Here is a 24,118-nt window from a genome sequence, read left to right as displayed (position 1 = left end):
CTCTCTCTGAAAACCTGCCCGCCCAAAGAGACTTCGGGGTGCCAGACCCGAGCCCTCGCCATTTCCAAGCGCCCACTTTCAAAATGGTAGCCGGAAGGAAGTTTGCGATTAGGAAGAGCGTGAGGTGCTAATTTAAGGATTTTAGCACAATTTCCGGCTTGGTTGCAAGATGGCTGCGCCCAGTGGTGGATTCCAACCTCGTGAGCGTCGCGATGAGAACCAGGATCAGGACTGGGATGTTGTGGCTCCCAAGCGGCCCCGACTTGGGGCGGGAAGCAAGATGGGAGGCCGTAGGCTCATTGTGGTGCTGGAAGGGGCCAGTCTGGAGACAGTCAAGGTAATGTGGGACAAGAAAGTGGAGAACTAGTACATATAGCGATAGAGTGGCACCCCATGGGATGAGGGTGAGGGGCGCCAAGGGGATGGAGAAAGCTAGGAGAGAGGGGAAACATGCTTTTGGAGGAAGAGTGGCCTAGTTGACTGTCTTTTGGTTTAACGTCTTGAGTTGGCAGTACTCGTTTTCTTCTGCCCTGATTGAATCCCAATCCAGCCGTCACGTCCTTGGTTTCAGTTGATTTACCCAGGATTCTGTGGTATAAAATTATGTAAAGGGAGGGGAGTTTCTCCACCTCAGTGTCCCAAATAATCCCACAATAAGTTACTAGGAAAGGAGAAGGGTGGTTAGTATAGCTTAGTCGGCCCCTCCTTTTTTTAGTAAGGACTTCGTGTTTTATAAAAGGTCTTTACTGTCACTCTCCTTTGTATTACTATCCACTTCGAAACACTTGTTTTTACCTGCCATTCGGCTCTTTTTCTGAATAATCCAACAATTCTGTGTCTTAAAAAACTGGTCTGTGTTTTTATTCCCTCTGACTTTCTTGTTTCTCTGCCGTTTAGAGCTAATTTTGTTCAGTGGGTAGGCCCAGAATAAATAGCACTGGTTTAGAAGTCAGACCTGGATTTTAACCTTGGTTATTTTAACCTTATTTTAAGTGAGTGATCTTGAGAAAAATTTGTCCTCAGTTAATACTTTAGAGGGAGAATGTAATGAAAGTGCTTTAAAAGTGGTATGCTTCTGTAGTAGTCTATGGTGTGATTCTTTTTCATCTTCCTCAATCACTGTGGCACTTTATTAGGCTTGCAGTCAACTCCCCCTCCCCCACCTTTGAAATGTTTCTTCTGTAATTTGTATTTCTAACCTAATTATAGGTTCTTACGTTTATCCCTCACTTAATTGTTTGCTAGCTTTCCAGTTTATTAATTCTGAATGTCACTTAGCCACTCCATTTCTTCCTGTGTTTCTTGGGGATGATAGTAGTCCCTACCTTATGGATTGTTGGGAAGATGAAAAGGAGCTAACTTGCAAAGGGTTTAGAATAATGTCCGTCACTTGGAATTAGCTATTATTGTTACTCATTCCAAGTTACCTATTAAGGAGTTGAAAAGGTCATGGCCAAATTGCAATTCCTATAACATACTCTGGAAGAATTTAGGTTGTCATTAATGGTACTCAAAGAGTGACAGAATTCATAGCTGGTTGAAATCTTCTGAACTGTTACCTTGTGCCTTCCTTGGTGCTGGTAACTTGCTTCTGCCAGCCTCTTCGGGGCCTGCTCTCTTATTCTTTATACTCCAGCCTCACTGGCCTGTTTTAAGCTCTTTGAAGGCATGAAGTTCTCTTATACCTTAAAGCCATTGCATATAATGTTCTCTTACTGGAAGCTCCTTTTACTCAGCTCTTTGCTTCATTATTTCCTACCTAAAGTTCACTCATTTAACAATTATTGATTCTATTATTCTGCTCATTCTTCAATTAATAGGTTAAATGTTACTTCCTCATAGAAATGACTCCCTGGTATAAATCAGGTTCTCCTGTTATAATCCTTTAATGAACGATTTACTTTTCCTTCATAACATTTACCACAATTTGAGTTAAAGATTCGTGTAATTGTTTACTATTTGTCTCTTCCACTGGAAGACTCTATGACAATAGTAAATAAGGTTTTGTTTTTTTTTTCCAAATCCTCACCCAGATATTTTTTCCATTGCTTTTGCGAGAGAGTGGAAGGGAGGGGGAGAGAAACATTGATGTGAGAGAGATATCGGTTGGTTGCCTCCCGCATGCATCCTGACCTGGGGCCGGGGATCGAGTCCACAACTGAGGTATGTGCCCCTGGCCGGAATCGAACCCTGGACTCTTGAGTCTATGGGCTAACACTCTAAACCACTGCACCAAACTGGCTAGGGTGAATAAGGTTTTAAAAATTCTTGTATCTCCAATACCCAATACAGTAGGTGAATACACATGGTATTCATTCTGATTATTCTAATTAGTGGTTTTCAAGCTTAACCACAACCCACAATTAAAAATCATACCCAACTGTATGAAATAATGTTTCATAAACCATCACTTACCATTACTACATGTGAAGGACTCTGATATTTTTTATTTCATTAAAAACCCTCATTATAAATTTACTAATGGGTTAAAACTGGATTCTTTTATTGAAGAGGTTCTTTTTCTTCTATAACTAAGAGTGTCTCATGCTCTTAGTTCTTGACCTTTGCTCTTTCCCTGTGCTTACTTTGTGACATTATGTTAGTTTCTCACTTAATTTCAAAGTCCATGTGCCTCTTCCTCCACTTTTTGGAGTTGTATATCTTAGCATGTTGTCAGACATACAAATGTTCCATTGATACATAAAAGCTTAGCCTTTCAAAATCTATATTTGTACTTAATGGTATGTTTTTCACACTTTTAAAAATTTATTTTTAAACCTCACTCAAGAATATTTTTTCCCCATTGCTTTTCAGGGAGAGTGGAGGGGAGAGAGAGAGAAACATTGATGTGAAAGAGACACATCGATTGGTTGCCTCCAGCACATGGCCCAACTGTGGCTAGGGATCAAGCCTGCAACCGAGGTATGTGCCCTTGACTAGGGTCGAACCTGAGACCCTTCAGTCTGTTCAGTCTGCAGGCTGATACTCTAACCACTGAGCCAAACCAGTTAGAGCTGTTTTTTACTATCTTAATGCTCCTTAGGACTTCAAATTGCAGTTTACAATGATCTCTTTTAGCGGCTATGGTGGATCCAGACGGATCTTTAGTGTCAAATTTCTACCTGGTATAGTTTCTAGTACACACAGAGTTGCCAGGATAATATTTCTCAGTCATTCTCATGCTCCTGTTATTCCAGAATTATTTCTGACTTTGTGCTGGATACTTGAGGATTCTGCAGTTTACAAAGCAGTTTCATATGTAATCACTGCCTTTCACTGTTTTGGACCCACTTTTTCAGCATAATTCTTTCTTCACATTTCTGCTTTTTCTTTATTTTGTCTACAGCTTTGCTCGCACATCTTAACACTAGGAACAACCCTTCTTTCTTGTTTTACTTCTGACAGAAGCATTCCTTGATTAAACTGCCACCTACATCATTAGAATCTTTACACTCCTCATTCAGATTTGCAGCTCTTTACTTAATGCATGTTTGTTATAAGCAAACTGAGGGTAATGACCTTATATTTTGCCCAGTATATCACAGTGCTCCTGTGATAAACAAGCATTCAGCCTTTCTCATTAACCTTATTTCACCTGGTTCCAGAATCCCTCCCTGGCTTTGCCTAATAACCACAGGTTTTTAAACTAAATCCAGTTTTTAATCATCTGAAATCACAGGTTGTGCCTTCTTCCCTTTTTCTTCTAAGGTCAGTTACTGAGGGAGGGGTGAAAGAAGGGAGGGAAGGGTAAATGTGGCCATAAGTTCATAAGTGAACTCCTGAAGAGCTTGCTAGGCCCTACCCCCATAGTTTCTGGTTCCAGCAATCTAGAGTGAACCTGAGAATCTGACTAGAAAGTTTCCAGATGCTGCTGTCGCTGCTGGTGTGGGGACCACACTTTGAGAACCACTGGGCTAGGTAAAAGCAGCTTATGTTCTGTCATGTTCCCTCTTTAGGCAGGGAAGACATATGAGCTCCTCAACTGTGACAAGCACAAGTCTTTGTTGTTGAAGAATGGACGGGACCCCGGGGAAGTGAGACCAGACATAGCTCACCAGGTAACTCCAGGGACAGAGCTCACAACCGCTTGAGCCTTTATGTGGAAAGTGATACAGCTGCTTGCTACTTCTTTGCAGTCTTTACTGTGCCTTGGTGTCTCCCTCCCTCAGAGTTTACTGATGCTGATGGACAGTCCCCTGAACCGAGCCGGCTTGCTGCAGGTTTATATCCATACACAGAAGAATGTGTTGATTGAAGTGAACCCCCAGACTCGAATTCCCAGAACCTTTGACCGATTTTGTGGCCTCATGGGTGAGATCTTTAGGACTTAAATTTCAGGAGTGAAGAAGGGAGGAATAGGGAACATGAGTGATCCCAGAACAAGGACTCTTCATTACTTTCCACGTGTAGGGGTGATGCCTGCATGGGTTCCTGGCTGAGTGAAAAAGGGAGAGCGAACCCATCAGTATACAACCAGTCATGTGCTTGACAACTGCTTGTTCATAACATTTTAGGAGTGCAGTGTAGCTATAAAGTACACATGGAACCCACCTTACCTACGAGTTTTTCTGGTTAGATTACTGGGTGGAAATGCAGTTCTCCACCTAGCTCTGAACTCTTTTTTTCGCCCTAGTTCAGCTTTTACACAAACTCAGTGTTCGAGCAGCTGATGGCCCCCAGAAGCTCTTGAAGGTGAGGTATTGACACCTACTGGTTGGAGGCAGGGTTTTGAGAACCTTTCTGGGGCTCATTTTTCTGTTTTACTTTAGGTAATTAAGAATCCAGTGTCAGATCACTTCCCAGTCGGATGTATGAAAATTGGCACTTCTTTTTCCATCCCAGTCGTCAGTGATGTGCGAGAGTTGGTGCCCAGCAGCGACCCTATTGTTTTTGTGGTGGGGGCCTTTGCCCACGGCAAGGTAAGGTCTAGGCTCAACTCAGATTCTTCATAGAGCCGAAGCTTGGTACAGGATTCCGAGAGCAGTCATCATTTTGATGGTCCTTGTCCTCATCAGTTGGGAAATAGAGGGTAACATAGCTGGAAGACAAGTGTGGGTTCCCTAACCTGCCCCAGGGCGTATCCTTTTGACGACCATTGCTGGCATATCTGTAATAGTCAAAGCTAGGACCTTCTTTATCCTTTGTATAAATTTGATAGTAAACAGCACAGTGAAATATGAGCTCAGCCCAGTTTTCCTGCCCTAAAGAAGGACTGACCCTGTTACAGAGTGATAGAGCCAGCTGACAGCACTGTTCTCTCCTCAGCTCAGTGTGGAATATACAGAGAAGATGGTGTCCATCAGCAACTACCCCCTTTCTGCTGCCCTCACCTGCGCAAAACTTACCACAGCCTTTGAAGAAGTATGGAGGGTCATTTGACAGTAGGACCTTGCTCTGAAACACAGAGACTGTTGACATTGCATTCCTTGACTCTTCTAACTCACCGTTGGAAGATGACCTTCCTGCACCAAGACCGTGGGGTTAGTGGAAGCCGAGGTTGTACATTTGCTATTTGTTTATCTTATAAATACTATTCTTGCAAACCTGGTTGTTCTTTGGGGATTCCTAAACTTAGTATCTAAGGGTGTAAATTGTTCATTCTCCTCAGACTTCAGGGAAAGATGTGAGGTTTACAGCATTTGCAATTTGGTTGTGGGCTTTGCAGGTGGGCTTTAGCTCCAAATTTCTGCAATTACTGTGCTCTAAAGTAGACAGCTCTGATTACTGCAGCCATGGCAAGCATGGAGAACTGTGCCTGAAAGAAAGCAGCCAGGAATGCTAGCAGTGAAAAATTGAACAAACAGAAGTGATTTTATCTGGTACAGTTCCAAGGTAGAAAAAGTGGAGCAGGCAGGGCCTTGTGTCCCTCCCCACCCCCCCATGGGGGGAGTGATGGTGGCGGCACATATACAATCATAGTAAATTGGCAGAAGAATAACAACATATTCCTGGCTAGAGGGGGAGAGATAAGGCAACGTGCATGGGGGAGCCCAGAGGGGAGACATGGGCCCCTCTACTCCTCCCACAAGAGTTTCCCCTTTGCCCAAATGAAGACTTGGCTGTCAGCAGAGGCACAGCTGGGAGTGCCATGTCTTCCTACTCCCTGGCTTCTGTGTTCTCTGTGCTCTGGGGCAAAGGAGTGTAGAAAGGAAGTCGTTTCTGCACCAGTCTTGCTCTAGGCCACCTACAGAAGAAATACGATGGGAAGGCTGGTCAGAGTTACTCCTAGTCCCTGGGCTACAGCCCTTCTAACTTCTGCCTGGCACGTTAAGTTAGTGCCTCACACTATGTTTCCTAGAAGCCAGGCTCCCTTGAGATTCACCCCAAATTTCCAACACTACCCCCCAAGTTATTGCTCTATCCTGTAACCTGGTAGTTTCAGTTTAGCTGTAGGGGTGTTAACTTACCAGGAAATAGATTATTCCATTTTCTTTAACCTCTCTTTCCTTGGCACCATTGCTTTGTGAAGATAAGGCAATATGAATAGTAGGCTCAGGAAGAAGACGTGGCCAAGGAAATAGATGGATTTATACACCTGTGGGGAGAGAGAGGCCACCGAGGTAGCCCGAGGGCATGGTATATAATATCCCTTACTACCTGAGGTTTCAGTGGTTCCCTCCCATCCTTGCAAGCAGGCCCTTACTTACCTTAAACCATTTGTCCCATGTGAAGAGGCAGAAGGCAGTCATTGAGTAACCCATGAAGAGCCAGTGGATGGTCTGCTGCACCAAATAGTAGAAGGGTTGTAGGACAGTTATGGAAGCCAGGTTGCTAAGGGTTGGGCTGTCTCGAATTAGGCTGGCAGCCTGGGGAGGAAGGGAAGAGGTATTCAGTGTTTGCCTTTTCTCATCATTCCCTTTCACCCAGCATCTTAAGGCATACCTGTCTTTCCACAATAATAATGAGGAATTCCATCTGGAAGCAGACCAGGTATCCTGAGTGTAGGCCATGCCAGAGCGCCAAGAATAGCAATGAGAGACCCTGGGAGAGTTCTTTATTTCCAAGGAACTTGAGTCGTTTGAAGAAGTAACTAGAGAGAAGGGTGGGTAATGATGAGCCACAGACCAGTCCTTGCACTCCCACCATCCTGCCTTTGGGTTCTCAGCACCCTGAGGAGTGCAGTGGTGGCTGGCTCCCACTTAGGGCCACCTGGGGTAAGGGAGGCAGTGCCCTCTGATTAGCTTTAGAGATCGAAGGTAATGAAGTAGACTCAGTTTAGAGACAGAAAATAGACCTAAGGCTTAGCTGAGTGAACTTGGGAAAGCCACTTAAATGACTAGTGTCTACGAAGTGCCTGATGTTGACTTGCAATGAAAAAGGCAGACCAGTTTTCTATTTGTGTCGCTTACACACCAGTAGTGGGACAAATAAAGATGTTTATAAACAGGACAATGAAAAACAAAAGCAGTGGCCAAATGGGGATTAAAACCTAGGACTCAAGGCACTTATACATCTTGCTTTTGTTTTTCAAATAATGACAGGAATTTTTTTGGGGGGGTGGTGGTGGTAGGACTGGGGACATAGTGTGTAGGGGTATGTGTGAGGATGACTGGAAGTTCTACCCAAAGTGGGAAAAGACAGAGTGACAATACATATTTGCCCTCAAATCCAGGAAAGTGGTGGAAGGCAGAAGCTAACGTCCAGACCTCCCCTCCCCACTGCTTACCGGGCCACCCAGGCATTGGTGTTGATATTGAAAGAGGCGATGGTGCCGCTGAAGCGGGGAGTTGTTTCAAAGAGCCACACCTTCATGTTAGCGCAGGCATCCCACTTTGCCTTTCCATTCTCATCAAAGTCATTGAAGCCCAGCCCCGTCAAAATGCATACTCCTTCCTGAGGGAAGGACCGACTCAGGGTTCTTGCCACTCTCCTCCCCACATCCCCCACAGCCTGTCTAGACCCTATATCATGTTTTCTACTTACTGTGACCAGCCAACAGGTGACGTATTTGTATAGCACAAATTTGCCCCAAATCAGCATGTACATGCAGCGGAACCAGAAAAGGCGATTCTTGAGAGAAGGAGGAACATGCATTAGGCCAGGTAAATTTCCTTAATGTTCTTCCTTTCCACACTTGTGGCTACTTCATGTCCGCCTGACGGGCTGCCTAACTGCCTCTATAACAGGCTAAGAGGATGAGCAGGGAGCCCAGTGAACATCCATTCACCTCCTTTTCCTTGGAGAGTTGCAGAAACAGCATTGTCCTTAACTTTGTCTTCTGACACTAAGTACTGGGGGACTTTAATGTATTCTTGCTTTTTGTTAATTTAAGAAGACAACCTACCTAGAGTGGGTATGGAAACGTTGCAAGCCTTTCAGGTGGGTGGGAGCAAAAGCCAGCACTTCCCCTTCCCTTGGATTCTGAATTCCCTAGAAGCCCCCAATCTATCAAGAGAAGAAACAGGCTGGAGAGGACCAGAAGCTGCTATGCTGAGCTGTAATACAGCAAGTTAAGAGCTGCTCCTGGAGAAGGTAAGGGGTGCTGAAAGTGCACCTGGCACAGCCCTGTGCCCGTGAAGGTCATTCAGTGCTGGCTGATGAACATGTCCTGGCCCGGCTGGCACTGACACCAACTCTCACAGATCTAGAGCAAAACCAACATGCATTTGTCGATGGTGTTTCCCACTTCTTGGCTATCTACAGGGATCTTTGCCTGCCCATTTTCTATATTGGATGCAGTCACACTGCTGCTGCTTTAGTAGCCACTCACTTCATAGTCTTCGGTGAGGAGATAGTTTTCTGTGATATGGGGACTGAGCACAACGTAGCCCACCAGGTAGATGAGGCCCAGACTTAGGCGCTTGAGAGCAGGTACAATGCTGGAAAGGAACACGGGTCACAATGCGCAGAAGCCACTCCTTCCACCCTCTGACCTTAAATCATGGAGGGGAGCTATCCATCTGGGATGGGATGAGTAGCTCCACTGCCCAATATATTTAAGTATATTAAAATATTTTTTTTTTTTTAAACTGAGAAAATGGATTTTAAAGGCAGGGACATGACCGATTCAGGCACAATCCTGACATAAAAGTGAATTTTGTGTTTGAACCACAGGGTCAGAATGGCTGGCTGGAAGTGACCTAAGCTGAAAAGGGCTCACTGCCCACCCACAGTAAGCAGGTGCAGAGTGCCCATTACAATAGTCCGGGGTCCGTATGGCATAAGCCTGGGAGCCGGGGCCATGTGGAGAATATAGCCATGGCTGGTCCTCAAGAAAGTCACTTCAGAAGTGGCTTTGTAGTGGGACACCTACACAGAGGTCTTGACCAAGAAGGGGCACTAACCTGTTTGGTATCTCCCCTGGCTTGTCAGTCAGCTTTCTCTGCACCAGCTTCATGTAGTGGTTCATTGAAAACTGGGGCCCTACCATGAAGGCCCCATAGAAGTAGGAGAAACCAGCAACTTCCAGCAGGGAAGGAACACCTCGTATGGCATATTTCTGTTGCTCAGAGGACAAGGAATTCTATGCCAAGAAGAGAATGAATAGTTCAGGATAGCCTTGAATCTCCCTGCAAGAGCCAGTTTGTGTGTTTCCCACCCTTTTGGCCCACTGAACTGGTTCTTCAAATAGCCATCTCTGAGGGGATGGTATGGAGAAAAGTAGTTGCTTCGTGTGGAAATGAGTGTGTGTAGCAACAGTTGACTGCTGCTGCTTTTCCAAATGCCTTGCTGGCATTGATCTCTGGACTTTGTGCAAGAGCTGGATCCAGGCAAATTAGGTTTGTTGATCCTTGCTCTGCTATCTGAAATGGAGATCACATAGGCTGGGGATGAGGCGCGGCTCTGCCCTTAGCATTTGGGTTCAGTCTTTTCATAACAATAGCCTTCCTCCTTCCCTCTGGCTTAGTTCCTCAACTTCTCTGTGAAGGAGTTGTTCTTACCTGATCTTTCCCTCCATCAAAGTAGTCAACAGCCAAACCTGAGCAGAGAGAGAAGGTGTGGGTAGAGTAGAGGGAGAGGACACTGAGGATGTGACCTGTGGACTGAGGGTAGCAGGAATGTTGGGGAGAGCACAGAGTAAGTTTATGGTCAGATGGGGAGAAGCCTAAGTACAAAAGGGGAAGGTAGTGACCCATCACTTACCAATCAGTTTCAGGGTCAGAACACAATGAGGCATTGTCCACTTGATATCGTAGCTGCCAGTGGCTGTATAATAATATCCAGCAAGAAGGTAGGCCTAGGAGAGTTGAGGTATTCTATTATTCCTATGATTTATTTTCTCCCTACTCTGAAATCCAATGTATTCTTTCATTTTTCCTTTCTTCTGGTCTTGTCATTAAAGGCCTTAAGAAGTTCCTATAAATGCAGACACTGAAACTTAAGGGGAAGAGGCTTGCCTCAAGGGTTTTCAACAAAATGAGGGCTAATTGAGAATTAAATGGTTAGGTTCTGTAGCTCATTTTAAGTCCATTTTCTGCTTTGCCTTTAAGTGACTCCCCTCATGATATCTGGGCTAATCCTGGTCAGAACCTTAATGCGTAGTCCTATGCAAAGGATTAGTTGGCACCTCTTCCTTGAGGCAGGAAAAGTATTATCACTGCCACATGTAGATGAAACACCTGGGGCTCATGTAAAGTGACTTACGTAAAGTCATACAGATAAGTGTAATTGGGAGAAAGGATTAGAAATGGGATCTCCCAGTTCCCTGCTTTTTCTACACCACAGTCTCTGACTTGTCCCCAACCCCAAACTGCTGTCAGCTGTGACCTGATCTGCCAAGAGAAAGATGTTTACCATCTGGAAACAAAAAGTAGTGAGAACGGCTGTGACAGTGCGGCCCATTAGTCGCAGGATGAGGAACTGAAGGATGACACATAGCAGGGAGTGGTAGAGCTGGTTTCCTGGGGGCAGAAGAGAGCAAATTTTAGCCTGTCTTTTTTTTTCTTTTCTTTCACATTCCCACCCATCTTGAGACTTCTAAACACAAAGAGAATACATAAAGAAAAAACTATTTTGGTATTAGGATATTTTTGTCAAAATAGCCTCATGTTCTGGAGGAAGGGAAGAAAATTAATTGTATAAATAGAAGGGACTGTCAGGCAGCTACTGTATTTCTGAATGTTTGAACTCAGGGTTGCTCCTGAGGGGAGTGCTTGGATCTGTCATCCAGCTATAGCCACAGAAGAGAGACACTTACGAGTCTCTGTTGACGGAGTCTGGCAAGAGTAACCACTCTTAAAATGTTTTCTCTGCAAGGGGACTGTCCATGTAGGAGAATTTAAGCTCTGTTCTTGTCCATACAAACCTACTCTTTGCAAGCAGAGCATTATAACTTCCCTATCCATCAAATTCTCTCCAGGAAGTTTTGTTCAAGTCTGTTGCTTCCCAGGTTCCCTCTAATCCCAGCACCACTGCTAACTCAATTTACTCACCAAAGTTAAAATAAGCAATGAAGAGGCCTGTGAAGGTGTGGAAGAGATGGATGAGGTAGCTGTCCTTGTAGAAAAGGTAATGCCGATAAAACAAAGCCAAGGGGTAACCTGAGGGGAGATCAGAAGAGGGTTATTTGTGGCTTGTGTTCTGCCAATTTTGTTTTGGAAGCTTATCTGGCATGAAACTCAGCCCAGAGAGGAAAAACATACATTATATGGATGCCAATAGAGAAAATAATAACAATACCCCCAAGAATCAAAAGTTTCTTTGTAAATACACATTTAAAACTGAAAATAGTAGTTTTATAGAGAGACAATACAAAACTGGGTCCTAAGGGTGTTTCTCTTATAGCCTATGAAATATCGCTAGGGATTTTCTTTTGTGTTTTTCCGGTGATACAAGGAATTGAGGGTACCCAACTGTGCCCAGAAACATTATTTTATGCTTTTATGATCTATTAAAATTTTATCCTGTCCTGCTAGTAAAGTATTATCAGTCAGATTATTAAGAGGATAACTATAAATGAACACAAGGCTACAAACTGGGATTGCTGACTGCATATATACTTGGATAGCAGTTACAGGATATGTGCGGATGCTCCTCACATACTGAAGTCTGGGCATCCACCAAATTAGAAATCCATTAGGTATAATGGGAAAATGTCTTCTAAAGCCATGATTCAGAGTATGGTCCTGGGGCCACAACTGAACTACAGTGGATCTCGTGATGGGCCATGAACTGATTATGCATGACCAAGGGTTGCTTACTGAATAAAAAAGGGTTGATAACATTTGGTATTCCTAAACTAAAATTAGCATGTTCCATGGTGTTACTGCACACTTGCATTCAGTGTTCTATCAATAGGTCGCTGATGTGCTTGGCAACATTCTCACTGCAGCAGTGCACGTGCAAAGAACCAGAATCCGTGCTGTTTTGGAAGGACACTTTACCTATCCCATCGTTGCAGTGTTCTTGAGTTGCTCATGGTTTACAGTTGCTGCAATTCTTGCTTTTAAATTGTAAGTTGCAGTTAGTTTATCACTGGCAATATAGTTATTAGCTTGGTTAACTCTGCAATGCTTAGAAGAATGTCATGCACAAAGAAAGTGCTCAATCATTTAGTAAGTAAGTAAATGGATAATCTTGCTGTATAATTGGCTTATGTCCTAGTCTCTTTTCCCCATACTTTTTTTTTTTTAAACTTATGATCACAGCCTGTGTACTTATATTACCTAGTTTTCCACATAACAGTGTATCCACCATTTGATTTTCCTGGTGCCAGGATTTTCTGGTGTCTTTTTGACTGCTGTTCTCATAATGGGCTAGACTCTTTTAATCAAATTTATAGCTTCATGAAAGCAGCTAATTTTATAGATATCCTGTGGCTTACTGGCTCATTCATTCATTCAACACATGCTTGTTAAATGCCTACTATATGCCAGGTATTCTGTTTATAGATCACGTAATGAGGGACGAGGTGGCATGTAATGGTTTATTTTCTAGCTAGCTAAGGTGAAGTGATATAGGATTACTCGCTCAAGGGAGAGGGAGATAGCTATGACCCTTTCACAGTCAGATGAATGAGCAAAGAAATAGGATCAAGTCTCATACATATCACATATCAACTTTGGCAGGGACAGACTATGTTACCAGCTAGTATTGCTAAGAACTAGAGCCAGGTATGTACTAGAAAGTATATAGAGTAAGACCTGACTGTCTTAAATCTTTGGCTTTTTATTTTTAATGTTTTAGGAATTGGGGTATAAATGAATAGAAACAATAAATAGGGTATATCTTAATTATCTAGAGTACTCATAAATAAGTCCTGGATAGCTAAGAGTTTACCTCCTTAAGCACTAAAGTCCTTAACCACTTGGAATCACCAAAACCCTGAGTCATTTGGAATGCTTGAAATTAAAAAATGCAACATATATATTACTCTGCTCCCTTAAAGTGAATACAATTTAACACTCTTGGTGATCTGGGTCATAATTATTCTAGAGTAAAGTCATGATGGCTTTATGTCCTGTTGAGGTGTATAAAACTGCTCTGATTCTAGTAGGGCCTGCACTGTCCTTCATTCTGAGTTCTTGTATCTATTTCTTAGGGATTTTCTTCCCCTTTCCTTCCTATTCAAGGATCAGTAGTCACTTCTCGAGCTTTCAGTGTGCTTGCCAAGAATAGTTGTTTCCCCTACTCCTAATTTATGGCAGGCCTTAGAAACCATAACTTTGTTTTAAAGATGTAAAATAGAAGATATAAGAGCAAGGGTCTTGGGTGCCTTCCTTATAGACTTAGTGCTTAGCCTGGTAACATCTGTTCTGGCCACTCAAGGCCCTTTGTGTTATTTCCTGTGCTCAGGTGTATTTGGGGGGAGTGGAGTTTTTTGAGTTCCACACAGGCAGGTGAAGTAATATTGTACACTATTAAACACATGATAAGAAGATGGAGCAATTGGTAGAATAATAAAAATGTAGCAGGTCATTAAGGTTACTAAGAACATTAAGATCACAATAGAGAACAGCAAAGCCTGGATTGAGGCCACAAAGGGGAAGAGGGAGCTGTGCTGGGGAGAGTTCCTGTGACAACCAGAGCTGATGTTGAGTGTGTAAACACCAAACCTTGCTCTTGGATGCTGCTCAGCTCAGCAGGCTTTAAAGGCTGGCTGCCCAGTCACCCCTTTAGGGATGTGTTTTTTGGGGGGAGGCTGCTGTTCCACAGGTGTTACTGCTTTCTTGTGGGAGCCGATGCTTAATATAGTGGCCACAGTCACCCAGACAAATCTTTAAAGAACAATGAAAGTACCTCCTCCCCCTCCTCTCCGCCCATCAGAGTCTGATTCAGTAGGCCTGAGTGATCTGGTGTGCAGCCAGGGTGAAGAAGCACCGCTTTACTAAAATCCTAGTGCAAGGCAGCAGTGCTTACTAGGTCCTGAGAATAAAATTCTGAGCTTGATGACTGAGAGTTGCTATTCTTCCTTTAATAGCACCTTCCAGCCAGAGGTTTGTTTTGTAAACTTGATCTTGAGGTTTTTGAGAACTTGTTTGACAGTACTTTAACTGTTTCTTTTTGTTTAAAGGAGGGCCTTCAGAAACTCATTAGCACATGCAGGATGATGACCTAACCTACCCCTAAACCTGAGGATCCCATACTAGAATGGGAGCATTTCAAGAGCAATACCTGGGGCATTTAAAATGCTATAATTAAAATTATATATATTTATTGATTTCAGAGAGAGAGAGAGAAACATCAATGATGGGAGAGTTGTCACTGATTGGCTGCCTTCTGCATGCCCCCGACTGGGGATCAAGCCCGCAACCTGGGCATGTGCCCTGACTGGGAATTGAACGGCGATCTCCTGGATCCTAGGTTGATGCTCAACCGCTGAGCCACGCACGGCCAGGCAAAATGCTGTAATCTTAAAGCAGACCGCCAGGATACACGGAATCTGGCTCTGTTCATGGGTTTAGGTTGCCGAGCACACACAGTGTACCTAGCTGTGTTCTCCAGTCAGTTGGACATCTCCTCAGGTCTGAATGCTGTTGGAGTCAGGGACTAGGATCTACCACAACCTACTTACTAGTGGAACTCCTTATTTTCTGTACAATCTTTGTGAAATTACTTATTAATCTTAGAGGTTCCGAGGGTTCGTTTGAAGAAATAGAAATTAGCTGTTTTCATTAAAGTCTGGTAAATTTCTTTGCCTTTTCATCCTGTAGAGCTATTTCTGGGTTCTGTAGGAATAGGATATGACTCCATTTAATTAGTCAGTGGTTCATAAGACTGGTGAAAAGAAAATAGAGCATGTTTTGGCAAGTGTGAGGGAGAATATGGAATGAGGACTGCTATATGCTGGCTTAGGCAGATATTGGTACCAGTTTTATAGAAAAGAAAACCACCTCAAACACCATACAAAGAGTTGACATAACATCCATAGCATATAGTAGCAGTTTTCAAACTTTGTGGTCTCAGGACCACTTTACACTCGTTGTTTTTCTTTTAATTGATTTCAGAGAAAGGAGAGGGAGAGAGAGATAGAAATATCAGTGATTAGAGAGAGTCATTGATAGGCTGCCTCCTGCACGGCCCCTAATGGGGATAGAGCCCGCAACCCGGGCATGTGTCCTAACCAGGGATTGAACCCAGATCTCCTGGATCATAGGTTGAGGATCCACCACTGAGCCATGCCAGCTGGGCACCACTTTACACTCTTAAAAATTACTGAGGACCTCAAGCAACTTTGTTAGCGTGTATACTATCTATCAATATCTACTGTATTAAAAAATAAGAAAATTTAAAAATATTTAATTACTAACTTGTTTTAAAAACCTATTATATATTAATATAAATATCATACTTTTAATGAAAACAACTATATTTTCCAAACCAAACAAAAACAAAACCATTTAGTGTGAAGAATGGCATTGTTTTACATTTGTACAAATTTCTGGCCTTTCTTTAAATAGAAGATAGCTGGGCTCTCAAATTTGCTTCTGCATTTAAGCTGTTGTAAAATGTTGTTTTGGTTAAAATATATGAAGAAAACCTGGCTTTACACAGATATAGAGCTGGAAAGCAAATCAATAGCCTTTTCAGATAACAGCCTTTTGGATCGTCGTCTTTGATACTATAACAAAACTTGGCAGGTAAGTAGCTTCTTAAAGGTTAGTTGCAATGTGGAATGGGCAACAACCATAACAATGAACTTTTCGTACTCTGTTACGTTAAAATCCATGTGCCTTGCATGGATCTTTTACCCAGGCATGGTTTTTGTAACATCATGCACTGGTTATCCAGAAAATATTGGTTTACTGTGTTTAGGCAGATCTCCCAAATATTGATAATGTCATTAGAATACAGTATAAAACAATCAGATCTTTTAATATCACCATTGATTTTCAGCATAAAAATCTGTCTGTATTGGGAAGTTATCAAGCTTATGGTAGCAGATACAAGCTTTCCAAAATTCTAATCTTCACTTGAAAGCTTGAATTTTATCATGGACTACAAATATTGTCAGTTATTTTTCTTGAAATGACAGGCTCATGTACATTTTCAAGAAGCTATCTGCCAAATGCACACGTCTAAATATCCATGTCTAAGTCTGTCAGCCATTTTTTTTCAAGTAAAAATGCTGTTCCATGAAAAAAGCTGTTAATTGAACATGAACTCAAGCAACTGCACAAGTGCTCTGCCTCCAGACAGCCTTGTACTTCAGTATGTAGCAGAAGTGCTTTAGGCATGTTTCTCATCTCTTCAGACTATTAAAAAGGGTTGAGATTCAGTACAATTCATAATACTTACTGCTTCATCAAGGACATTCTTAAAAGAAACTGGCTTGTTTTTTGACTGTGAGTGCATGGCAGTGAAGAATACAGAGGGGGAAAAAAGAATACAGTGACTGCTAGTGCACTTACAGTGACTGTTAGAGCACTTTGGTACCCTTGCCTTCATTTGTGCTAAGGCACCAGCAGCTTTACACACTATTGCTTTTGCATCATCAGTGCAAATGTCAACACAATAAAAAAGGCAAATCACATCTTAGTATTACTATGAAAATAATTTTTATCCCATGGGTCCCTTAAAGGGTTCTCAAGGACTCCCTAGGAGTTCATGGACTCCACTTTGAGAACTGCTGACATATGGACTGATGTTTTACCTTAATCTGCCTTTTTATAATGCCCAAGTCCAACAGTCTTTTCTTTCTCCCTAGTTTTCTCAACTGCCCTGCTGTATTTTCATTTTTTAAAATCCTCAACTGATGATATATTTTTTATTGATTTTAGAGAGAGAGGGAGGGAGGGAGAGAAACATTGATTAGTTGCCTCCCATAGTGCCCTGACCAGGGATCAAACCCACAACCCAGGTATATGCCCTGACTGGGAATTGAACTTGCAACCTTTTTGGTGTACAGGACAACGCTGAACCAACTGAGCCACCTGGCTAGGCTGTAGTTTAATTTTTTTAAGTTTCTCTTTCATTGTTTTTGAAAAACACAGTGTCCCTGTTCCTTTCCTTTTTCTATTGAGATAATTCACATACCATAAAATTCATCATTTCAAAGTGTAGAATTCAGTGGTTTTTAGCATATTTACAAAGTTGCACAACCATCCCCACTATCTAATTCCAGAATGTTTTCATCTCCCCAAAAGTAACTCTATACCTGTTAGCAGTCACTCTCCATGCTCTCCTAGACCTGGCAACTATCAATCTACTTTCTATCTCTATGGATTTGCCTATTCTGGATATTTCATATACATGGAGTCATACAATATGTGGGCCTTTTATGTCTGGGTCTCTCAGCATATTGTTTTCAAGGTTAATTTTGTTATAGCATATATCAGTTCTTCATACTTTTTAGTGGCTGAATAATATTCCAAAGTGGACATAACACATCATCAGTTGATGGAAACTTGAGTGGTTTCTACTTTTTGGGTATTATGAATAAGGCTGCTATGAATGTTTGTGTACAAGTTTTTGTGTGAACACACATAAATATATCTTTATTGATTTCAGAGAGGGAGAGGGAGAGGGAGAGGGGGAGAGAGAAACATTAATGAAGAGACAGTTGTCACTGATCAGCTGCCTCCTGCACACCCTCAACTGGGGATGGAGCCGGCAACCCAGGCATGTGCCCTGACTGGGAATTGAACCGTGATTTCCTGGATCCTAGGTCTGTGCTCAACCACTGAGCCATGCCCCGCTGGGCCATATATCTTGAGTTCTCTTAGGTATATACCACTCCTTGATTCTTTATCCTCTAACTCAGCATTTCTCAGTCAGCGGTGTAGACAGTCTTAAAAATTTTCCATCTGTTGTGGACCAATATGTTAAATAAAATTTTATTTATTGATTTTAGACAGAGTGAGGAAGGGGGGGAGAGACTTTAAGATTGATTTTGTTGTTTCACTCATTTATGCATTCATTGGTTGACTCCCAAAAGTGCCCAGACTGGGGATCAAACCCGAAACCCTGGTGCATCAGGACAATGTTCCAACCAACTGAGCTACCTGGCCAGGGCGGACCAAGACTTTTGTAAACTACAAGTCATGGGCTTGGATGATGTGACACTGTCAAATTGCTATGGAAGTTCCTAAACGTTTACTCTCTGGCAAATAGTGGCCAACTACAATTTGAATAGATTGTACCAACCTACCTTTCTTTGTCTCTTTCAATGAAGGCTTTTTTTTCTGGTTCCTAAATATGGCTGACCTTCAGGATTCAGTCTAGGCCTTTATTATTCTTACTATATACTGCTGCTTTGGAAACTACATCTACTATCATGTAACTTATTATCATCTTTATGCCAAAATGAAATCTACATCTTTAATTCTAACTCAAGTTTCAGTTCCACATTTCCTATTTTTAGTTTGCTATCTCATACCATTTTTTTTTTTAAAATAGGAAATTTGGTTTATTTTAGTAATTTGTTCCATCCATTTGCAGATTATAAATTCTAGCTAGAACTCTGAGAGTCTGTGCAGTGTCTCATACCATCTTGTACTCTATAAAACATGACTTTTCCCATAAATCAGCCTTCTCTTGGCTTCTTTTTTTATTAATGATGTTAGCATTCTCCAGGTCATACAACCACATCTGAAAGCTTGAAGTTGTCTTGCCTCTTCCTCTTCCCTTGGTTCCCTATATCCAGTCATTAAATTCGGTTGATTCCTCCTTTGCAGCTTCCCCCCCCCCTTTTTTCCTGTGCTACATTTGTACTTAAGGCCCTCAAGCACCCACCTGTAAACTCTTGCAATGGCCTCCTACTTGATCTCTGCCTGCAGCCTCATACTTCCAGTAATCCTACACCAGAGTATTCTTCTTTCAGTTCCTGGTCAGAAAATACCAATGACCCCCAACTGACTACTCAAAAGAGTACCAATTCCTAAGCTAAGATTCAAGGGTCTATCTTCTAAACTACATTTCTAGTTAAAGTTTCCATTTCTGTGCATCAGCTAAAACTGATCTTGTTTTTGCTCAAACATGTCTTGTGTCTTTTGTTCCTAGACTTTAGCTCATGCCAGGCCCTTTGTGTGGAATACCTTCTCCAACCACCCTTCTACCAAGTGGAATGCTACCCATTCTTCAAAACCCAATTTAAGTGTCTTCTCCTCTAAGGCGACCTCTGACCAAAATGAACTCATAATCCTGTGTATTATGCCTTAAATAAATGGCACTTAGGACTAAGATTCTCATTTGACAAATCATTACATACTACAATATGTCTTTCTGCACTTTTTTGTTTTGGATTAAAATATGTTTACAGTCTTTTTCATGTTCATGTTTACAGTCTTTTCCTGAAGGCCTCCTATGTCTTTGGATCTCCCACAGCACGATATCCTGTATACCTTTTTTGACAGATTGACTAACAGTAATGGACACATAACAGCTGTTTGATCTTGAGGGTCAGTTTCTTCATCTGTGAAATGGGGATATTATTAGTACCTGCCTCAGTGAACTGTTGTAAGGACTAAAGGAGATAAAGCATATAATGTGATTAGCACAGTGCCCAAAATATAAGTTTCACAAAATTATACAAACACACATTCACATAAAGTTAGAGGAAGATAAAGCAGTCCTTATCTGAGAAATTCTGGGGTAAGTGGATATTGAAGCTTCTGAATCTAATCTTAATTTTGTGTGACAATCAAATGACTAAGGGATTTCCCTTTCATTTGCCTTTCAAAAGAAGATTCATAGCATATTTTTAAAAATAAGGGTACTGATTATGGCTTGCCAACAGCACTTTTTATAAAATGCAATGTACTATTAAATTAAGGCAATGGACAGTTAAAAGAACATGGACTTTGAAGTTAAGACAGATCTCAGTTTGAATACCTGATTCTGCTACTTACTGGCTGTCACTTCAGGTTGATTAACCTTTTTGGGCCTCAGTTTCATTGGTAAAATGAAAATCTAACTTAGGATTCGTAAATTAGGCCTGGTACATATTAGATGCTCAATAAATGTGAGACTGCCTCACCTCTGCTTTAACAGTGAAGTACCCAGCGATCTCATCCAGTCACAGCTTTAAATATATACCATCTGTTTGCTGATGTCTCCCAGATTTTCATCTCTAGCCTAAACCTCTTCCCTGAACTCCACACTGGTATAGCCTACTTGATTCCTTGGGTAGGTACATGCCTGAAGGATATCACAACTTTAACAAGTCCCAAACTGAACTGCTGACATACATCCCTCACTAAACCTGCTCCTCCTTTTGCCTTCCCCATTTCAGGAAACAGCAGCTTAACCTTCTGTTCACTCAGGGCTGAAACCCTGCAACCTTGCCATCATTCCTGACCTCCCTTCCCTCCACCCTCAACCCAACCTAAGCAAATCCTGTTTGTTCAACCTTCAGTATAAATCCAGAATCTGACCACTTCTTCCCATGCGTCCAAGTCAACACCCTCTCTGGCCTGTGTTACTATAGTCACCTCCTGATTGATCTCATGGCCTCTGCTATTGCCTCCCTTCAGTCTATCCTTAACACAGTATCCAGGGATTCTATTATAGCATGAGTTTAAACGGCTCATTCCTCTGCTCAAAACCTCAGAAGGCCTCCAATCTCACTCAACAAAAGCCAAAGTCCAACCAGAACCTGTAGATCTGTTCACCCCTTCCCCACCCCACCGTTCTCTGACTAATTTCTTACTCTCTGCCTCCACCATTCTGCCCCAGCCATAAAGCTCTCCTTTCCTGGAACATCAAGCAGGTTCCGTGTGGCCTTCACATAGTAGGTTCCTTGCCTGGAATGCTCTTTCCACAGATATGCTCAAGTCCCTTCTTATATCCTCTCTTACTTCAGATCTTTACTAAAATGTCACCCTATCAGTGAGGCCATCCTTGATCATCCTATCTGAAATTGCACAGGTTCCCCACATCTGCCACCAAACATGCTTCCTGTTTTTTCTTCCTGCTGTACTTTTCCTCTCAGCACTTATTATTCTTTCATGTACTGTATATTTCACTTCTTACCAGTTTTTGAAAACAGATTTTTGTCTATTTTCCCCCCCTACTGTACCTCAGTGCCCATAGTTCCTGGTACAAAGGGATCTCAAAACTATTTGTTGAATGGATGACAGAGTGAATAAACAAATACTGTGTATTCTAGGCAGTCAATAAAATGTTTATTGAGCATCCATTATGAGGCCACACTGCTTTAGGCAAAAAGTGGGGTATGGCAGAAATTGTAAGAGATGCTTTTTAACTCTTAAGGAGCTTTTTTAAGATAGAGAACAAATATCAAAGAATGATCTATAAGTGCTAAGTGCATGGAATAGCTAAGGTTGTAGTGGTTAGAGAAGAGAGCAATCAATAATAACCAGAGCATTCAGGGTGAACAGAGAAGAGAGAAGGAAAGGGCATTCCAAGGGAGGGAAATAATGTAGTGAAAGACACAAGGACGGGAAAGAGCATGGAATAGTCACCTCGGGACTTTTCCCCTAGGGGTGAAACAGTAACAAAAGTGAACAGGCAGAGCCTGAAATTGATATAATAGGAAAAAACAGCAAATGATGTGTGCTTTTTGTTAAGTGTATTGAAGATGTGCTTTCAATACATATGGAAAATGTCTGCCATGTAATCTAAATGGTGAACCAATCAGCTTGATCAGACTTAGTTCAGTCAAGAGGTTTAACTTCATTTTTAAATTCAAATAAGTATGTTAATATTTCTCCCTCGTGACAACCATCTTACTTCTGAATTCTACTTTTAAGATGGATAGATAAGGCAGGGGCTTGCGATAGTTTGTTGTCTGAATAAGGGGCTGCTCCTCTTTGCTTTACTTTTATGGCGTCCTGTGGAATTTTTACACCCTGGGACAACCCATTATGCCTTTTTTTTCCCTTTTAAGGCTGGTGAAGGGTGACTGTAAGAGAATTGGGAAAGAACCTTCAGAGCAGACAGTCTCAAGCATACCAATTTTATAAAGAAGTATATCTAGAAGTTGAAAATTTGGAAATTGATTCCCTTATCCATGCCCATGTATCCCCTGGAAAGCCTTTGTGTACGCTTAGGGTACATGGACCCCAATGTGAAGACCACTGACCTCCAGGTTCCATGTCTCAGAGGTTAGAAAGAAGGTGGTATGTCACTGACGGACACAAAGGTTGGAGGAGAAAGCTGGCTCTGGTCGTGGTGGTGTTGGTGATAGATGAAACCAGGAAAAAAGATAAGTTCACACTGGGAAAGACCACAAAAGGGCAGGCCTGAGTCGTGGAAAATGCCTGAATTTAAGGGAGTGCAAGCAAAAGAAACAGATAAAACAAAAAGCAAGGAGGTAAATCAGGATAGTGTGTATACATGTGAGAAAGGAAGACTGTTTCAGTAGGAATTGAGTTTAATGACATCAGATGTTTTAGAACCTAAGGAGGTGAGGAAGAGGGCAGTGACACTGACTTTCAAAGTCAAGTCATCAGTAATCTCAAACAGCAGAGCATGGTGAATATGGAGACCAGAGAGATGGAGGGCAGCTAACAAAGGAGCAAGTGGATAAAGGGGAAACGTAGGCTGGATATGAAGACTATTTCACTCAAGTTTGGCAGTAAACTTTGGTCAGAGAGTGTGGCCACAGAGTGAAGTGAAAAACCTCTAAGACACAGAAGTTCTATCCATATGTTTAACTGAAGGAGAAAAGCAGTAGAGTGAAAAAGGATAGTATTTGCTCCATAGGAAGGAGGATTGACCTTAGTGGGGAAACCCCCGGCTCTTCCCCTGAGACGGGAGGGCAAGCCAAGGAGGCTCGTATAGAAACATGAAAGGCAGGCCCGGCCATTGTGGCTCAGTGGAGAGAGTGTTGGCCTGAGCACCGAAGGGTCGGGGTCTGATTTCTAGTCAAAGGCACCTACCTGGGTTTTGGGTTTGATCCCCAGCCCTAGTTGGGGCTTGTGCCGGAGGCAACCAATTGATGTCTCTCATGTCAACGTTTCTCTCCCCCCCCCCCCCCACTCTCGATAAAAATCAATGGAAAAAATATCCTGGGGTGAGGATTCACAAACACACAAAGAAACGTGACGGCAGATGAGGAAGCTGACAGTAAGACCCTTAATTTCCTCAGTGAAATGGGTGGATGATGTAGGTCATCTTTTGGGAAGAATGACAGCGTGGGAGAAGCAGTGTGGGAGAAGCAGAATGAGAAGGGGGGCTTGAGGAAACACACAGCCCAACCTCATTAGAGAATCAATCAACCAGAAACAATTCTCTTTGCAAAAGTTATCAAAAAACAGCTTTCCTACCTATACCAGTCTTCTTTGCTAACTTCCTTATTCTTTTCTTCTCAGTAAGAACAGTTACTATTATTATCAATACCAGAAACTAACCTTTATTGAACACTTAGTATCATGTATTGAATTAAGCACTTTACACACATTACCCCACTTAATTCTCTTACCAACTACGTGAGGTAAATAATAAATAACATTATTGTCTTCATTTTATGAATAAGCAAACAAAGTAGCTATGTAACCTGTGCTGATTAGCTAGGAATTGATGATTCTGGATTCTAACCCCTGGTCTCCCTTCTCAGTCCATGCCTTAGCCACTTAGCACATAATTGTCTCCTCTACCTTCAACCCTGCATAGGCCTTCCCTGCTATCTGTCTAAGCCCTCCCTACCTACCCTTGTCCCTTTGCTGCTGCTTCTAGCTACTGTTCATTTTCACTTATTCCTTTTGCAGTCAATCTCCTAGAATCTTGCTCTAACTCATCACCTCTATTTCTTGTGTACCCATTTCTTTCTTAGCCT

The 24,118-nt window shown here is 42.2% G+C and overlaps 2 protein-coding genes across 2 annotated transcripts in view; one reads left to right on the top strand and one right to left on the bottom strand.

Annotated features, from left to right (window-relative positions):
- Positions 1–109: 109 nt before the first annotated feature.
- Positions 110–5,543, top strand: EMG1 (EMG1 N1-specific pseudouridine methyltransferase). The gene is made up of 6 exons (XM_016221817.2): positions 110–337; positions 3,957–4,058; positions 4,170–4,311; positions 4,634–4,692; positions 4,770–4,919; positions 5,266–5,543. Exons 1-6 carry the CDS (start codon positions 170–172, stop codon positions 5,377–5,379), a joined length of 735 nt encoding a protein of 244 aa, XP_016077303.1. The 5' UTR covers positions 110–169; the 3' UTR covers positions 5,380–5,543.
- A 242-nt stretch (positions 5,544–5,785) lies between these two features.
- Positions 5,786–24,118, bottom strand: part of LPCAT3 (lysophosphatidylcholine acyltransferase 3) — a 36,610-nt gene continuing 18,277 nt past the window's right edge. The window contains exons 2-13 of the mRNA XM_016221816.2: positions 11,373–11,480; positions 10,735–10,841; positions 10,084–10,177; positions 9,882–9,919; positions 9,285–9,463; positions 8,711–8,819; positions 7,924–8,010; positions 7,667–7,833; positions 6,883–7,030; positions 6,648–6,806; positions 6,408–6,535; positions 5,786–6,184 (exon numbers count right to left, since the gene is read on the bottom strand). Of these exons, the coding sequence (XP_016077302.2) occupies positions 6,419–6,535; positions 6,648–6,806; positions 6,883–7,030; positions 7,667–7,833; positions 7,924–8,010; positions 8,711–8,819; positions 9,285–9,463; positions 9,882–9,919; positions 10,084–10,177; positions 10,735–10,841; positions 11,373–11,480 (1,313 nt within the window). The 3' untranslated portion in view covers positions 5,786–6,184; positions 6,408–6,418. The remainder of the gene's footprint in view (positions 6,185–6,407; positions 6,536–6,647; positions 6,807–6,882; positions 7,031–7,666; positions 7,834–7,923; positions 8,011–8,710; positions 8,820–9,284; positions 9,464–9,881; positions 9,920–10,083; positions 10,178–10,734; positions 10,842–11,372; positions 11,481–24,118) is intronic.

The sequence above is a fragment of the Miniopterus natalensis genome, chromosome 2 (assembly GCF_054644295.1).
Source record: "Miniopterus natalensis isolate mMinNat1 chromosome 2, mMinNat1.hap1, whole genome shotgun sequence".
NCBI classification, from domain to species: Eukaryota; Metazoa; Chordata; class Mammalia; order Chiroptera; family Miniopteridae; genus Miniopterus; species Miniopterus natalensis.
Note: the sequence above shows the minus strand (reverse complement) of the source record. Positions and strands in the feature narration are given on the sequence as shown.

Bases quoted from the DNA above. Each gene is read 5' to 3' on its own strand.
- EMG1 (XM_016221817.2), top strand. From the start codon at position 170: ATGGCTGCGCCCAGTGGTGGATTCCAACCTCGTGAGCGTCGCGATGAG. The intron at 4,312-4,633 runs GTGAGATCTTTA...TTTTCGCCCTAG, and splicing joins CCGATTTTGTGGCCTCATGG to TTCAGCTTTTACACAAACTC. The intron at 4,693-4,769 runs GTGAGGTATTGA...GTTTTACTTTAG, and splicing joins GCCCCCAGAAGCTCTTGAAG to GTAATTAAGAATCCAGTGTC.